We start from the raw sequence: 16277 nt of genomic DNA, 5'->3' as shown, positions 1-16277 counted from the left end.
CTATTTAGTTATTGGGGAAATTCATAACTACATTTTGAGGTATACTACAAGTTGTAATATACACTGAGTATACCAAACATTAGGAACACCTTCCTAATTTTGAGTTGCACCCTCCCCTCCCCCCTTTTGCCTTCAGAAGAGCTTCAATCCGTCGGGGTATGGACTTCCACAGGGTAAGCCTTCCACAGGGATGCCGACCCATGTTGACTCCAATGCTTCCCACAGTTGTGTCAAGTTGGCTGGATGTCTTTTGGGTGGTCGACCATTCTTGATACACACGGAAAACTGTTCAGCATGAAAAACCAAGCAGCATTGCAGTTCTTGACACAAACCGATGCACCTGGCACCTATTACCACACCCCGTTCAAATGCACTTAAATGTTTTGCCTTGCCCATTCACCCTCTGAATGGCACACATACACAATCCACATCTCAATTGTCTCAAGGCTTAAAGATCCTTCTTTAACCTGTCGCCTCCCCTTCATCTACACTGATTGAAGTAGATTTAACAAGTGACATCAATAAGGGATAATAGCTTTCACCTGGATTCACCTGGTCAGTTTATGTCATGGAAAGAGCAGGTGTTCTTAATGTTTTGTATACACAGTGTATGTGTCCAACTCAAAGTTTTTGTTAGTCAATTCACTGATGTCTGCTAGCGGCGATAAATCGATGCATCAAAGTTTACCTTTGGGTCTGGGTCAGTGATATCAGAACTGCTAGTGCAGTATGCAGGGCTGGACCGAGCCAAGGGGGGACGGGTCACGTAGAAAACGTCCTTTGAGCCGTGGGGGTCTCGTTCTGCAAAGCTTCCCATGCTTACATGAGACGAGAGGACACCGACCCCAGATAATCCCGCAGTTGGGGAGGGGAGACGGGAGATGTCTATTGAGCTGGAGATGATCATCATCATTATTACCATTGTCAGGGGCTGTATTTTAAAGCTATACTACAGTATATATTGTAGGTGACCCTCAAGGCTCACACCTCACCCCTCTTTGCATCAACATTATTTGTTAACAAAGACGTAAACGACAACCGAAAGCATCAACAATGAAAATTGTACAACCCTAGCTGTTGGATTATTTTAAAGGCGAAACAAGGCATTTATAACTTATGCTCTTCAATAATCAATGCATATCAATTGAAATGACTATTGAACCTCAAGAAATCTTACACAGATGGTGCGTTTACTCCCGGAGCAGTTACCTGTTGAGGTCCCGCATCATGAGGCTCTGGAAATCGGATGATACCAGGCGATTGAAGGACGGCCGTGTGATGAGCCTGTCCTGCTGCCTGTCTGGCTGGTGGCTGGCCTGCCGGTGGAGCTGGGGGTTCCTCAAGGCTACACTGATGTCATTCAGCAGACGTGGCAAGGGACCAAGCTTCAGAATAGCGTCCTGGGAGACAAGGCGTAATGAAAAGATGTGACTGTTTATCCCAAATTCTGTCCTTTCTCCCAAAGTGTGCACTCGTTCACTTCCATTCATGGATTCAAAAGCAAAATACTGTTATAAGAAATGTGTTGGAACCTCTATTTAGCGCAGGGCTGTTCATTTCCGGTCCTGGAGTGCCAAAACACTTCTGGTTTTCATCCTTTCCTTCTAACCAGGAACTGATTCAGACCTGGGATACGAGATGAGTGAAATTAACTACCAGTTAAAAACAGAAACGAGAAGTGTTTCGGCCCTTCAAAACCGGACTTGAACAGCCCTGATCACGTCCATGCTTATAAATGAGTGGGGAGGAGTGCATAAGTGTACACTTCTGGAGAAAGAACAGGGAATTGGGATACAGGGATCATGGAGAGACTTTGGCTACATCTCAATAGTCTAGAGTGGCTTCTTTTCCTCTCATTCATCTACACTGAGGTGAAGGAGCTGAGCAGATGAAAGCAGATGTCAACCATATTGTTATCACCTGTTTTGTGTGAGGAAGGGAGGAAGCCACTGTAGACTATTGAGATGCAGCCACGGGCTCAATTAAAACAAACGTGTTCAGTCGCTCACTCCACTCATTGATTACATGGGGAATCCCTAGAGTTGGAGGTGTCCAATATTTCAGTTGAGGTGTAGATTTTGCAGATGTTGTGTCATTTTACCCTATTGTTATGAATTTAGAAAAGGCTTGCCTATTTTGATCTCAGACAATAAAAAGTTATTTTCCCCTCCCCTCGTTCACTCCCCTTTCAGTTTCACTTAAGTGATATTTACCAGTCCTCCAAAACATTTGCGTGAACAGAGTGGTGTGAGCCAAAATAGAAAAGGAATTCAGCCAAGTGAACAGCGGGAGTGGAGGGAGTGAAAATACAAATGGATTTTAGCCAAGAGGTGGTGAGAGAAGAGGCGTAAAGGGGTGGGGGATGGAAACCAGTAGCAGGAGGTATATCAGCAGAAGAAAAGTGTATTACAGCTGTATTACAGTCACTTTAGATTTCTTGTTACACTTCAAAGACACAAATGCAAACGTAGCAAATAGAAAAAGTTAATTTTATACAATAAAAGGCATGTCTAATGCCTTGCTGCTTCACTAACATGCTCCTCCTCATGCGGCCAGTGTTGCGGGCAGCATTGACAACAGCAGGAGTGTAATCAGTCGTGGCTCAAGCCGTGAAAAAAAATGTGGCAGGTGTAGCATTGCTGTTACCTTGCTCAGCTGGAGATGGCAAAATATTCAGCAACTCTTGGAGGACAATGGAATTTGTCCTCAAAAACACTTATTATCAAAACGAACGCATTTAGGATGCGATATCTCAAGGAAGGGTACAGTATACGCAAATACATGTTGGTTTTAATAATAAATAAGTATTTTTTACTTCCTTTGTCCTCCAAGATTTGCTTTTCGGTTCATGAAAAATGAGGGAGCGACAGTATTTTCTTCATGGGTGATGACTAACCTTACCTGAGACCTGAAGACTATGACCAGGCTTTAGATTCTGTGGGTTTACGCATGTGTGTGGTGTTCAGAAGACCAGGGTTTGAACCTAGACAGTCACATTCCTCATAATCTCGTTCCCAGACAATTCTTCCCAAATGCCTGAAGAGTCTGGTGGACCAACATGTCAAACTTGGCCTTTGTTAGCCAATTATACAGAAAGATTGGGAGAAACTTAGGCATTGGCTTAATAGGCTTAATCTACCAGCCAATCATCTCCCACAACATCTTCCCCCTAACACTACACTGTAGGTGTCTTGTGCCTGGTCCTGCCTCCATTTGGAGCCACGCCTCACAGTCGTGTGATTTGCTCAAATTAAATGTTGACAAATACTTTACTCAGTAAGGTCACTCCCATAGAATTCTATGGTCACTCCCAAAAAGGCCAACTTTGAATCGTTGATGTCCCAGGCTTATATGCACTGTGCACAACAGCCTGGAAAGGTTACATTCCCCATTACCTTGCTCAGTTGGGCCATGACTTCCCACAGCAGGCTGTGGAGCACTGACAGCTCCCTGCCCAGGTCGATGTAGCCCTCAAAGCCCCCGGCGTTGCTCCCCGTGTCCATGTTGGAGATCTCGTACAGGAACTGCTGCATGGAGCCCCACTCCATCTCCAAAAACTCGTTCATAAAACACATGTGGTCCTCTTTGCCACTAAACCTGAGGGCAGAAAAGACAGCAGTGTGGGGGGAGCATAGAGAGAGTGGGGGGAAAGAGAGAAAGAAGTTCCCACAGACAGTGAAAGATTGAGGGAGAAAGGGACAAGATACATAGTATGGAGAAGTACAGAGAAATAGTGATAAGGGCGTACGGAGAGAAAACAAGAGAGGGGAGACAGACAGTGTGAGAATGCAAAGAATTAAAGAGCAGGTGAGGAAGATGGAAGGATACAGTATGAAAAACAGGTGACGTGAGGGGGAGAATTGAATTATTCGTACTGTAACCTTGTCTGCAATGTGACAAGAACATCGCTAAAACAAATAGTTTCTGTGCACACAGACTTCTCCACCCTCTGAACATTTGTGCCATTGAAACCTGTTACGGTCACTTTTGTGCACAATCATCTTGTTTGTGGACAATCATGTTGGATGAATTCTTCACTCCCTGTCACCAAAGGACAAACTTATTTAGGAATAGTTTACTTCAAGCTGACTGATATAATGTATTATGATACAGTTATAATGCATAGTAAGACTTAAGCAAGTCTTAAGCATGTATGACCCAAACTCAATGTCGTGGAAATAATTAATGGATTGGTTCCTGGAAGAGGAACTGGTTGAGGACATAGATAATGACTTAACCTCTTGGGGCTAGGTGGGACGCTAGCGTGCCACCCGTGGTGCACTCCATCAACAGCAGGTGCATTTCAAGAGCGGCAAATTTGAATCCAAATAAATGTCAAAATTCACATTTTTCAAAAATACAACTATTTTACACCATTTGAAAGATAAACATCTCCTTAATCTAACCACGTTTTACGATTTCAAAAAGGTTTTACGGCGAAAGCATAAATTTAGAGTATGTTAGGACAGTACATTTACAAGAGTTGTGTGTAATGTTTTGTCAAGTCAAAGACAGGGTCACCAAAACCATAAAACCAGCTAAAATGATGCACTAACCTTTTACAATCTCCATCAGATGACACTTCTAGGACATTATGTTAGACAATGCATGCATTTTTAGTTCTATCAAGTTCATATTTATATCCAAAAACAGCGTTTTACTATGGCATTGATGTTGAGGAAATCGTTTCCCTCCAATAACCGGCAGTCAAGTCAGCGTAACAAATTAAATAATTAAAATTAGAAAACATTGGTAAAATATTATATTGTCATTTAAAGAATTATAGATTTACATCTCTTGAACGCAATCAACTTGCCAGATTTAAAAATAACCTTACTGGGAAATCACACTTTGCAATAATCTGAGCACTGCGCCCAGAAAAATACGCGTTGCGATACAGACTAGACGTCATGTTGGGGAGATCTAAAATCGAAAATACTATGTAAATAATCCATTACCTTTGATTCTCTTCATCAGATGTCACTTCCAGGTATCACAGGTCCATAACGAATGTAGTTTTGTTCAAAAAAGCTCATCATTTATGTCCAAAAATCTCCGTCTCGTTAGCACATGATGTAAGCCAGCCGGACTTCTCGTCATGAACGAGGGGAAAAAATATATTTCCGTTCGTTCAAACATGTCAAACGTTGTATAGCATAAATCATTAGGGCCTTTTTTAACCAGAACATGAATAATATTCAAGGTGGACGAATGCATACTCTTTTATAACGTATTGGAACGAGGGTACCCAACATGAACTCGCGCGCCAGGTGTCTAATGGGACATCATCGTTCCATGGCTCTTGTTCGGTCAGATCTCCCTCCAGAAGACTCAAAACACTTTGTAAAGGCTGGTGACATCTAGTGGAAGCAATAGGAAGTGCCAAAATATTCCTAAACCCCTGTGTTTTTCAATGGGATAGGTTTAAAGTCAATACAACACATCAGGTATCCACTTCCTGTCAGAAAATGTCTCAGGGTTTTGCCTGCCAAATGAGTTCTGTTATACTCACAGACACAATTCAAACAGTTTTGGAAACTTTAGAGTGTTTTCTATCCATATATAATAAGTATATGCATATTCTAGTTACTGGGTAGGATTAGTAACCAGATTAAATCGGGTACATTTTTTTTATCCAGACGTGCAAATGCTGCCCCCTAGACCCAACAGGTTAACAAGGCTTGGTTGGTAGTGGACATACTGAATAATTTGGGGAAAGGCAGGTTAATTGTTACAGGACAGGTGAGGGGAGGCTAAATGTAAGGGAAGGCTAAAAGAAAGGTCATGCTAAAAAAAAGGGAAGGCTGCATGGGAGGAAATGGTACATAGGAGGAAAGGCTAAAAAGAAGGTTCATGGTAAAAGAAAGGGAAGGCTACATGGGAGGGAAGGTAGTGACTGACTTGGAGAAGCTGGCCAGGTTCTGCACCACCTTGGCGATGAGGGTAAGTGTGCGGGATGTCCGCTCTCCGGGGTACTCCTGGGTGAGGTTGAAGAGAGAGGGCGACATGATGGCGGGACACAGGAAGCGTAGAAAGAGGGAGGAGCTGATGAGGCGGTCTGCGATGTCCTCCCTTCCCCGCTCGGCACACCGGACCCTCCAGGAGGCAAAGACGTCCTTCAGCTCCCGCGGAAACACACTAGAATAAAAGGGCAGGACAGAAGGATAGAATAGTACTTTATTTTTCATTGCAAACTTTTTTTTTTGGGGGGGGGGGAACAAACAGCCCATCATACTAGAAAGGACACTGTGTTACTGACACATTTGTACAATGGCGTAGTCATGTGGAATAATTTCTGACCAATGAGAGTTGACAATCTTGCAGAGTGCCAGCTCGCAGCACATGCGAAGATTGGCTTGGTGGTCGGCCAGGACAGACGGTGGAGTACGCATGGGATCCACTTCACAATTCTCCTCTGACTCGTATAAAGCTCGAATGAACTCCCCTGTCAACGAGACAAACGTCCATTAATCCTCATCAGTATCTTCTTCTTCTTCATCATCACCATCATAGTCTTCTCATCAACATCATTGTCACTCATCATTTCAAATACTTTAGCTGTGCTTAATTGAGCTTGCCTGTTCAATAAAAATGTCCTAGAAGTGCAAAGCTCGCTCAGCTGGCACTCCAGGCAGGCTAAAGCAAATGCTCAAAGTATTTGAATGATTTCAAATAGTATTTGAACCCAGGTCTGGATTTGGTTATTTTACACTGGTATTGGTATAAAATAAAATAATTTGGAGTTTTACCTATGGCATCCTTGAGGTACCGGTGCCCTATCAATTTGAGGTACTCCTCTATGGCTTTAGTAGCAAGGGTGTTCTCTCGAAAGATCAGATGCTCTCGTTCCATAAATCTATCCACCTCGCACATCGCCATGTCTGACAGGAAGTCCTGAAAAAAGAACATGCTCCTCAAACATACAACACAAACACATTGCACAGCAGACACAGGGGCCAGAAAAGATGCTACAGGCCTCATTTACAATAACCTTAGAAAGAGGTTACTCTCCAACAGGAGTGCTTGCCACCCCTGCTTTAGTGCCTTCCTTCCTACCTTGGCCTTGCCCGTGCTCTGGAGAATGTGCACCAGTGCGAACGCCACCTCCTCTTTGCTTTTGACACTGAGCAGAGGCTCCAGCACGGCACACAGCGTACGGTAGTTATTGGTGATGTACTCAGCGAACTCCTTGTACAGCTCCATGGGCAGGATACTCATGGTCTGGTAGCGGGACTTGAGGCGGATTGAGGCATTGATGACCTTGCCACCGCCTACACCGCCACCTTTAGCCAAAGCACTGGGCTGGATCACCGGGTACCACTGCTCCACAAACTGCCTGCCTGTGATGCTCGATATGGGGATAGTGACCAGGCCAAGGTACGTGCTCTTCTCCTAGGTTAGAGAACAGAATGGAGAATAGAATAGAAGTAAATATTTGAGTAACTCTGCAAACACAAAAGATACACAAGGAAAAATACAACCACCATAGACAGACACACACCTTGCGTCGCTTTTTGTCTGTCTCCTTGTAAAGGTGCAGGCGTAGGCTACGAATGGCAGGCAAGTTGTTGAACTCAAAGTGCTCGCCCCAGAAGACCGTGTCCGTGCGGGGCTTGCTGGTGGTGCGCGCATAGAGCATGTCATCCAGACACAGCTCACAATAGTACCGCTTCTTAGGAGGAAGGTCCCTGGCCTCAATGATCCACAGCTTAAGCACATTGTCCACCCTTCGACTATTGTCCTAAAATGGGAGCATTGGAGAGAGAGGTGAAGACTGCTGAAACTAATGGAGATGAAAGCCATTTTGATAAAAGGCATTTTGAGTGTGGACTGCAAGCAGGGTCCTTGTTCCTCTCTATTTTTTTCACCTTGTTGGGCTTGACAGCTCTCTGTAGATTCTCAATCCATTTGTCTCTCTCTGCAGCTGAGCGGCAGGCAAAGCATTTTGTCCCTGAAATGGTGGTCACCTACAGTCAAACAGACACAGAAGTGAATTCATCAATGATATAGTTTGTTGCTTGTTAGTGTGTAACAGTTGATCAATTACTATCACCATGACACATCAACTTGGAAGACTGAGCTGTAATAACTGTTTTAGATTTAATATTAGGAGAGATTCTATACACTACTCTTCTCGCAGTTGGGCACTCACCTCAAAGCAGTACTCCTGGCCCAATATGCTGGAGTGGACAGGTTTGATGACAGCATCTTCATCCAGCGTGAGGTCCAGAGCCTCCGCTGCACTGCTAGGGGAAAGCAGGGACTCATGAGAGTGGGACTCCTTGAAGCTCTGCATTAGACGTGTCCTTGAGAGAGAGAGACAGAGAGAGAGTGTGAGAGAGAGAGTGAGAGTGAGAGTGAGAGAGTGAGAGAGAGAGAGAGAGAGAGAGAGAGAGAGAGTGGTTAAGATACTCTGTGGTCCCATTACAATGTTAAGGGAAAGTGCATTGAAACAAGCACTACTAAATATAATCTGGTACCAGGTAGTGTTAAAAATGGTGTTAAATTCTTGCAATAAGTACCAAAAAGTAACCACTGTTAACATAAACTGTACATATTGGAAATCACCAGGTAAATGCACAAAAAAAGGAGCGTAAAATAAAGCTTTATAGAGTGTATAACAGGAACCACAAGTGTACATCACACATGCAATCATTTGGGAAAGCGTTACCTACCTCTCCTGATCAGCACTACGGAAACGGGGTAGAATCATGTGGCGGAAGCTGCTGGTTCGATCCAGCTTGGGCTGGCTCTTTGCCCTTTTGATGGAGCCCTTCAACTTTCGACTGAGGAAGCTCTGTTGGGGACAAGAGAGGAGACCATTACACAGGTGGGGATGTCCATTTCATAAAGAAATCTGTAATTTAGCAGAAGCTCTTGTAAGACGCTCCAGACCGACTTACAATCAGTGCATTAAACCCTTCTTTCAAAATAGGCGCTATCTGCGAAATCAGTTTTAGCATGAATCCATGTTATTGGTGGTGGTGATGGTTGTGGTACTGATGGAGGTTGACGAGAGGAACCCACTTTTGAAGTGTTTGTGTTTTGCTTCCTTCAGATGTCCACTGGAGGAGGCTATTGGGCTACAGATGAAGCAACAATGGCTAATTCAATAATGTTCTTTCAGTGGGCTATGCTAATTCAGTCACTAAGATGGATGGTGTAAGCCTATTTGAAGACTTGAAAACTCAACTGGCATGAGTACTCTTCTGGGGTTGAACTGGTGAAATGTACAGGTGTATCCCATACTGCTATGATGTACTTTTAATTTGGAATCGGTAAATTAGTAGCATTACAGTTAGCCTACTATCTATTACTAGCCTCCTGAGTGGCGCAGCAGTCTAAGGCACTGCATTGCAGGGCTAGAGGCGTCACTACAGACCCTGGTTTGTTCCCAGGCTGTGTCACAACCGGCAGTGATCGGGAGTCCCATAGGGCGGTGCACAATTGGCACAGCGTTGTCCGGGTTAGGGGTGTGCTTGGCCTGGGGGGGTAGGCCGTCATTGTAAATAAGAATTTGTTCTTAACTGACTTGCCTAGTTAAATAAAGGTTAAATAAAAAATAAAAGAATGACTATCATCAATTCTGCTCTGGACAAAAGAGAACAGGGTGATGAGGGAGAATAATGATAGAGAGCAGGAAGTGAAGCTAATAGTGGGTAGCACTTTACTGTATGGCCCAGAATAAGTGGAAATGACACGATAATAATGGAAAGAGGTAAAATAGCATTTTCAAGTACTTACTTGTTGTCTGAAGGGTTGTTGGGGGGCAGTGGGAGGGATTTCCATGCTTGGCTGTCTCGCAGTGGCAATGCTCTTCCTGCGAGCGCGAGCGTGCTCTGTGAGAGAGAGAGTAAATCTCAGTAAGACAAAAATAATGGTGTTCCAAAAAAGGTCCAGTTGCCAGGACCACGAATACAAATTCCATCTAGACACTGTTGCCCTAGTGCACACAAAAAACGATACATACCTCGGCCAAAACATCAGCGCCACAGGTAACTTCCACAAAGATGTGAACGATCTGAGAGACAAGGCAAGAAGGGCCTTCTATGCCATCAAAAGGAACATGCAGTTGAAGTCAGAAGTTTACATACACCTTAGCCAAATACATTTAAACTCAGTTTGTCACAATTGCTGACATTTAATCCTAGTAAAAATTATAGTCTCAGGTCAGTTAGGATCACCACTTTATTTTAAGAATCTGAAATGTCAGAAAAATAGCAGAGAATGATTTATTTCAGCTTTTATTTCTTTCATCACATACCCAGTGGGTCAGAAGTTTACATACACTCAATTAGTATTTGGTAGCATTGCCTTTAAATTGTTTAACTTGGGTCAAACGTTTCGGGTAGCCTTCCACAACCTTCCTACAATAAGTTGAATTTTGGCCCATTCCTCCTGACAGAGCTGGAGTAACTGAGTCAGGTTTGTAGTCCTCCTTGCTCGCACACACATGTTCAGTTCTGCCCACTAATTTTCAATACGATTGCAGTCAGGGCTTTGTGATGGCCACTCCAATACCTTGACTTTGTTGTCCTTAAGCCATTTTGCCACAACTTTGGAAGTATGCTTAGGGTCATTGTCCATTTGGAAGACCCATTTGCGATCAAGCTTTAACTTCCTGACTGATGTCTTGAGATGCTGCTTCAATATATCCACATAATTTTCCTTCGTCAAAATGCCATCTATTTTGTGAAGTGCACTAGTCCCTCCTGCAGCAAAGCACCCCCACAACATGATGCTGCCACCCCCGTGCTTAATGGTTGGGATGGTGTTCTTCGGCTTGCAAGCCTCCCCCTTTTTCCTCAAAACATAACGATGGTCATTATGGTCAAACATTTTTGTTTCATAAGACCAGAAGACATTTCTCCAAAAAGTACGATCTTTGTCCCCATGTGCGGTTGCAAACCGTAGTCTCTCTTTTTTATGGCGGTTTTGGAGCAGTGGCTTCTTCCTTGCCGAGCGGCCTTTCAGTTTATGTCGATATAGGACTCGTTTTACTGTGGATATAGATACTTTTGTACCTGTTTAATCCCGCATCTTCACAAGGTCCTTTGCTGTTGTTCTGGGATTGATTTTTACTTTTCGCACCAAAGTACGTTCATCTCTAGGAAACAGAATGCATCTCCTTCCTGAGTGGTATGACGGCTGCGTGGTCCCATGGTGTTTATACTTGCGTAGTATTGTTTGTACAGATGAACGTGGTACCTTTAAGCATTTGGAAATTGCTCTCAAGGATGAACCAGACTTGTGGAGGTCTTGACTGATTTCTTTTGATTTTCCCATGATGTCAAGCAAGGAGGAGTTTGAAGGTAGGCCTTGAAATACATCCACAGGAACACCTCCAATTGACTCAAATTATGTCAGTTAGCCTACCAGAAGCTTCTAAAGCCATGACATCATTTTCTGGAATTTTCCAAGCTGTTTAAAGGAACAGTCAACTTAGTGTATGTAAACTTCTGACCCACTGGAATTGTGATACAGTGAGTTATAAGTGAATTCATTTTTCTGTAAAGAAATTTTGGAAAAATGACTTGTGTCATGCACAAAGTCGATGTCCGAACCGACTTGCCAAAACTATAGTTTGTTAACAAGAAATTTGTGGAGTGGCTGAAAAACAAGTTTTAATGACTCCAACCTAAGTGTAGGTAAACTTCCGACTTCAACTGTACGTAAAATTCAACATACCAATTAAGATCTGGCTAAAAATACTTAAATCAGTGATAGAACCGATTGCCCTTTATGGTTGTGAGTTCTGAGGTCCACTCATCATCCAAAGAGTTCACAAAATGGGACAAAGCCCAAATTGAGACTCTGCATGCAGAATTCTGCAAAAATATCCTCCATGTACAACGTAAAACACAAAATAATGCATGCAGAGCAGAATTAGGCCGATACCGCTAATGATCAACATCCAGAAAAGAGACGTTAAGTTCTACAACCACCTAAAAGGAAGCGATTCCCAATCCTTCCATATCGAAGCCATCACCTACAGAGAAATGTGCCTGGAGAAGGGCCCCCTAAGCAAGCTGGTCCTGGGGCTCTGTTCACAAACACAAACAGACCCTACAGAGCCACAGGACAGCAACACAGTTAGACCCAACCAAATCATGAGAAAACAAAAAGATAATTACTTGAGACGTTGGAAAGAATTTGCAAAAAAACAGAGCAAACTAGAATGCTATTTGGCCTTAAACAAAGAGTATACGGTGGCAGAGTACCTGACCACTGTGACTGACCCAAAATTAAGGAAATATTTGACCATGTACAGACTCAGCAAGCAAAGCCTTGCTATTGAGAATGGCCGTCGAAGGCAGACCTGGCTCTCAAGAGAAGACAGGCTATGTGCACACTGCCCACAAAATGAGGTGGAAACTGAGCTGCACTTCCCAACCTCCTGACAAATGTATGAACATAGAAAAGGGGCAACCTGTGAAGAACAAACACCATTGTAAATACAACCTATATTTATGTTTATTTATTTTCCCTTTTGTACTTTAACTATTTGCACACCATTACAACACTGTATATAGATGTAATATGACATTTAAAATATCTTTATTCTTTTGGAATTTTTGTGAGTGTAATGTTTACTGTTAATTTGTTATTGTTTATTTCACTTTTCTTTATTATCTATTTCACTTGCTTTGGCAATGTAAAGATATGTTTCCCATTGTGAGAAGGGTCATTTTGCCATAGTAGAATGGTCAGGGCGTGGCAGGGAGGTTGTGTTGTGTGTTTTGGGGTTGGTTTGTTTCTAGGGGAATTGGTTCTAGTTTTCTGTTTCTATGTTTCATTTTCCATGTGTGGCCGAGTATGGTTTCCAATCAGAGGCAGGTGTCTTTCGTTGTCTCTGATTGGAAGCCATACTTAGGCAGCCTGTTTTCCTTTGGGTTTTGTGGGTGTTTGTTTTCCGTTTAGTTGCTGTACCTGACGGAACTGTTGGTCGTTTGGTTATTTTGTTTAAGTGTTCTCATATAAGTGTTCTATTTAAGTGATAATGCCAGAGAAGCCGCTGTTTGGAGCATGTATTGGCATGTATTGGGTGTTGTTAGGCCCGAGACGAAGTCGAGATAAAGGATGAAGAAATCACAAGTACAGTTTGTCAGCTACACAATAAATAAATGTTAGCCATATGTCCACGTCATGTGTGTCTACATTCAGAAGCAGATCAAAAAGTAGGCCACCAGCAAAATTACGTGAACATGGAAAATAACCACCAACTGGCGGGCAGACTAAATTAAAATACTCCTTAGAATAAGGGCAGATGAGAATTAGAATCTGCGTCAACACTTCTGTTCCTCCGACACCATCTCGCCAAGTGGCTTAGGGAGCTTCAGTTGGCTAGCCAACAGGGGAAGTCAATTATATAAGAATGGGACTGCCTCTACTCTACTATTACACGACCTATAACACAAGGTCATCGACTTTGTTCGTTAAAGCAATGGTAACTTGAATATCTTAAACCATGCCACCAAGATGGTTGCCAGACTGTAAACAAGAGCTGCCTTTATGTTCAGCTATTTTCTACCAATTCTATTTCTATGGTTACACCAATGTTCACTCTATGCTGCATGCGAGCTCCCCCCGGACTGCCGCCCAGAAGCCAACAGAAGCCCTGAAGCCCAGAAGGCGAGGTCAGTATATAATCAATTTATCACTTGCCACTTTATATTATTTATATTAGATAATGTTTACATAACCTACATTATTCATCTCATATGTATATACTGTACGCCATACCATCTACTGCATCTTGCCATCTTGATGTAATTAGATGTATCACTAGCCACTTTAAACAATGCCACGTTATATAATGTTTTCATAACCTACATTACTCATCTCATATGTATATACTGTACTCTATACCATCTACTGCATCTTGCCATCCTGATGTAATGTATCACTAGCCACCTTAAACAATGCTGCTTTATATGTTTTCATACCCTACAATACTCATCTCATATGTATATACTGTACTCCATACCATCTATTACATCTTGCCTATGCCGTTCGGCCATCACTCATTTATATATTTTTATGTACATATTCGTATTCATTCTTTTATACTTGTGTGTACAAGATAGTTGTTGTGGAATTGGTAGATTACTTGTTAGATATTACTGCATGGTCGGAACTAGAAGCACAAGCATTTCGCTAAACTTGAATTAACACCTGCTAACCATGTGTATGTGACAAATACATTTGATTTGAACAGAGAGAACGAGACTTAATTTCACAAAACTTTCTAGAACAGTGATCACCAAACAGTCGATTGCGATCCACTGGTCGATCTCCAAGGCATTCATTTCTGTAAAAACCTCAACGATAAAGCCTTGTGTTTCTATTATTGTTTTTATTAGTCTCGGGCTGTTGCCAGTGGATGCACGCGATTCAGCTGCCCTGCGCTCCGGGTAGGCTAACTTTTGCCATTTTGTACCATTTCATGTGCCTGAAGGTACAAACTCTTTCTTCCCGGCGGGCCCAGAGAGCAAATCATGTGCACTATAAACTTACCGCTGGCCAATCGGATGGCTCAGATGACCGTGTCTGCAGTAACGTAGCAGGAATAAGATAAGGCACAGCACAGTTGATACTGTGAGATTTCAAAATGTTTAAAACCATGACTAGAGAGAGACTGTCAACGAATACAGCAAATATAGGCTGTTTTTAGGAGTGAGTTCATGTTTAAGTTCTTAGTCAGCACTGTCAACACTTTGTGTTCAACACTTATATAAACTATAAAATTCTCATTCTTCCTATTTTCTCTCAGTGCTTCAACAAGCACTGCAGCAGTAATTAATGAGTAGTAAATGTATCTATAGGTTTGCGTTGTTGTTATTAGCGGCTTGGGTCTTTTATAATAGCGAGGAATATTTAACTTTCTCTGTTCATAGCAGTAACATGAATTTGTGCATGAGGCAGAAATAATGAGGTGCGACTCGAGTTTCACCATCAGTCAGTGTCAGCGGAGGAAAGGGAGAGCAGCGGGTTGAGAGGCGGACCCTCAGTCCCTCCACTGAGACTGATCATCAGACGCTGTCACCATCAGCACAGTAAAATACAAATAAAAAGCAAATGATTTAAATGTATGCTCACTCAGCTGTGCTTCACAAGTAATACAACAACGGATCTATCAGTGGTGTGATCATATAGCCTACCTTAAATGTAGAAATATAATGTAAAAAAAATGGCACAAACAACAATACATTGGCTGGGCAATTCAACAAAGTCAATATGCTGTGATAATGTACTGGGCCTATATTGTAGCTTACGGCTTGCATTTCGACTCAAAGTGATCTTGACTCAGAAAAGATTGGTGACCACTGTTCTAGAGTTTTCCCACTATCAACCTTTCCCTTTACTGTGACAAGTGTGATTGAATCAACACAATATTAACCACTTTCAATGCAACATACCGAAACAAAACAAGCTATGCAAGATATTTTGTTGTAGGCAGAACACATTGGAGTAGGATTCTATTGCATTGACACGCACTCCTCAGCCCGTAATCTACCCAGACCTGTGCGGCATAAACCATCAGAGCTGCAGTAGGCCTATATGCAAATAGACCATTGCCATGTATGGATGTGTCATTTACATTCAACTGGACTGTGTTTACATAATGAGTGGCTGTGAGTAGATGCACTTGTTTTGAGATCAAAGCGAGAGATGCATGTAGTCACGTGTGCACATTTTGTTCATATCCTTTGCTAGTTAGTGAGTTATTAGCCCAGTTATAGATCATCTGTAGTCAGCAATAGGGGAGTGATTGCTTCCTACAAGAGCACAAAACATGTACTTTTCTAGACATCTTAGAAAATCAAGTCAGGTAAAGAGCTTTTTTTGTATCAAAGGAGCAGTGAGCAGTGTTGTATTTTGAGACAGGCTTGAATAAGCTAAGTAGCCAATAGGCAGAGGGTAGCATAATATGTCTGATTCTCTTTAGTAGTGGTTTCTTGCATCAAACAACACAACAACATTTTCAGTCATCTCCTTGTCTGAGGTGGATAAACAGGTTAATGTAAAGCACTGCATGTTTTTTTTCTTCTCAAAAGTCTCATGGAATGTAGGCCTACATTGAACACCACACATTGGCTGCTATCTTAAAGAAAGAAGGCAAGTGAGTATTTATGGTGCCTTAAGTATCCACTGGGAAACTGAGGAAAATGTAGCCAGGAGTGTCAGATATTTAGGGAAAAATAAAAGGGGTGTGGGTCAATGTTCCCTCAAATTTGTTTCGGCACTGAGCAAATTTCAGGTCTGCTGAGCGCAAA

At 42.5% G+C, this 16277-nt stretch overlaps 1 protein-coding gene across 4 annotated transcripts in view; it reads right to left on the bottom strand.

The window, feature by feature from the left end:
- Nucleotides 1–16277, bottom strand: part of LOC106588535 (ras/Rap GTPase-activating protein SynGAP) — a 99852-nt gene that overhangs the window by 15453 nt on the left and 68122 nt on the right. For all 4 annotated transcript variants that reach the window (XM_014177664.2, XM_014177665.2, XM_014177666.2 and 1 more), the window contains 12 exons: nucleotides 9745–9839; nucleotides 8676–8797; nucleotides 8153–8306; nucleotides 7869–7967; nucleotides 7502–7741; nucleotides 7057–7392; nucleotides 6750–6894; nucleotides 6301–6445; nucleotides 5902–6138; nucleotides 3396–3597; nucleotides 1210–1400; nucleotides 689–893 (listed from right to left, as the gene is read on the bottom strand). In XM_014177664.2, the coding sequence (XP_014033139.1) occupies nucleotides 689–893; nucleotides 1210–1400; nucleotides 3396–3597; nucleotides 5902–6138; nucleotides 6301–6445; nucleotides 6750–6894; nucleotides 7057–7392; nucleotides 7502–7741; nucleotides 7869–7967; nucleotides 8153–8306; nucleotides 8676–8797; nucleotides 9745–9839 (2171 nt within the window). The remainder of the gene's footprint in view (nucleotides 1–688; nucleotides 894–1209; nucleotides 1401–3395; nucleotides 3598–5901; nucleotides 6139–6300; nucleotides 6446–6749; nucleotides 6895–7056; nucleotides 7393–7501; nucleotides 7742–7868; nucleotides 7968–8152; nucleotides 8307–8675; nucleotides 8798–9744; nucleotides 9840–16277) is intronic.

This window comes from Salmo salar, chromosome ssa27 (genome assembly GCF_905237065.1).
Source record: "Salmo salar chromosome ssa27, Ssal_v3.1, whole genome shotgun sequence".
NCBI lineage: Eukaryota > Metazoa > Chordata > Actinopteri > Salmoniformes > Salmonidae > Salmo > Salmo salar.
The sequence above is the reverse complement of the archived record's forward strand: the minus strand, read 5'-3'. Positions and strand labels throughout refer to the sequence as shown.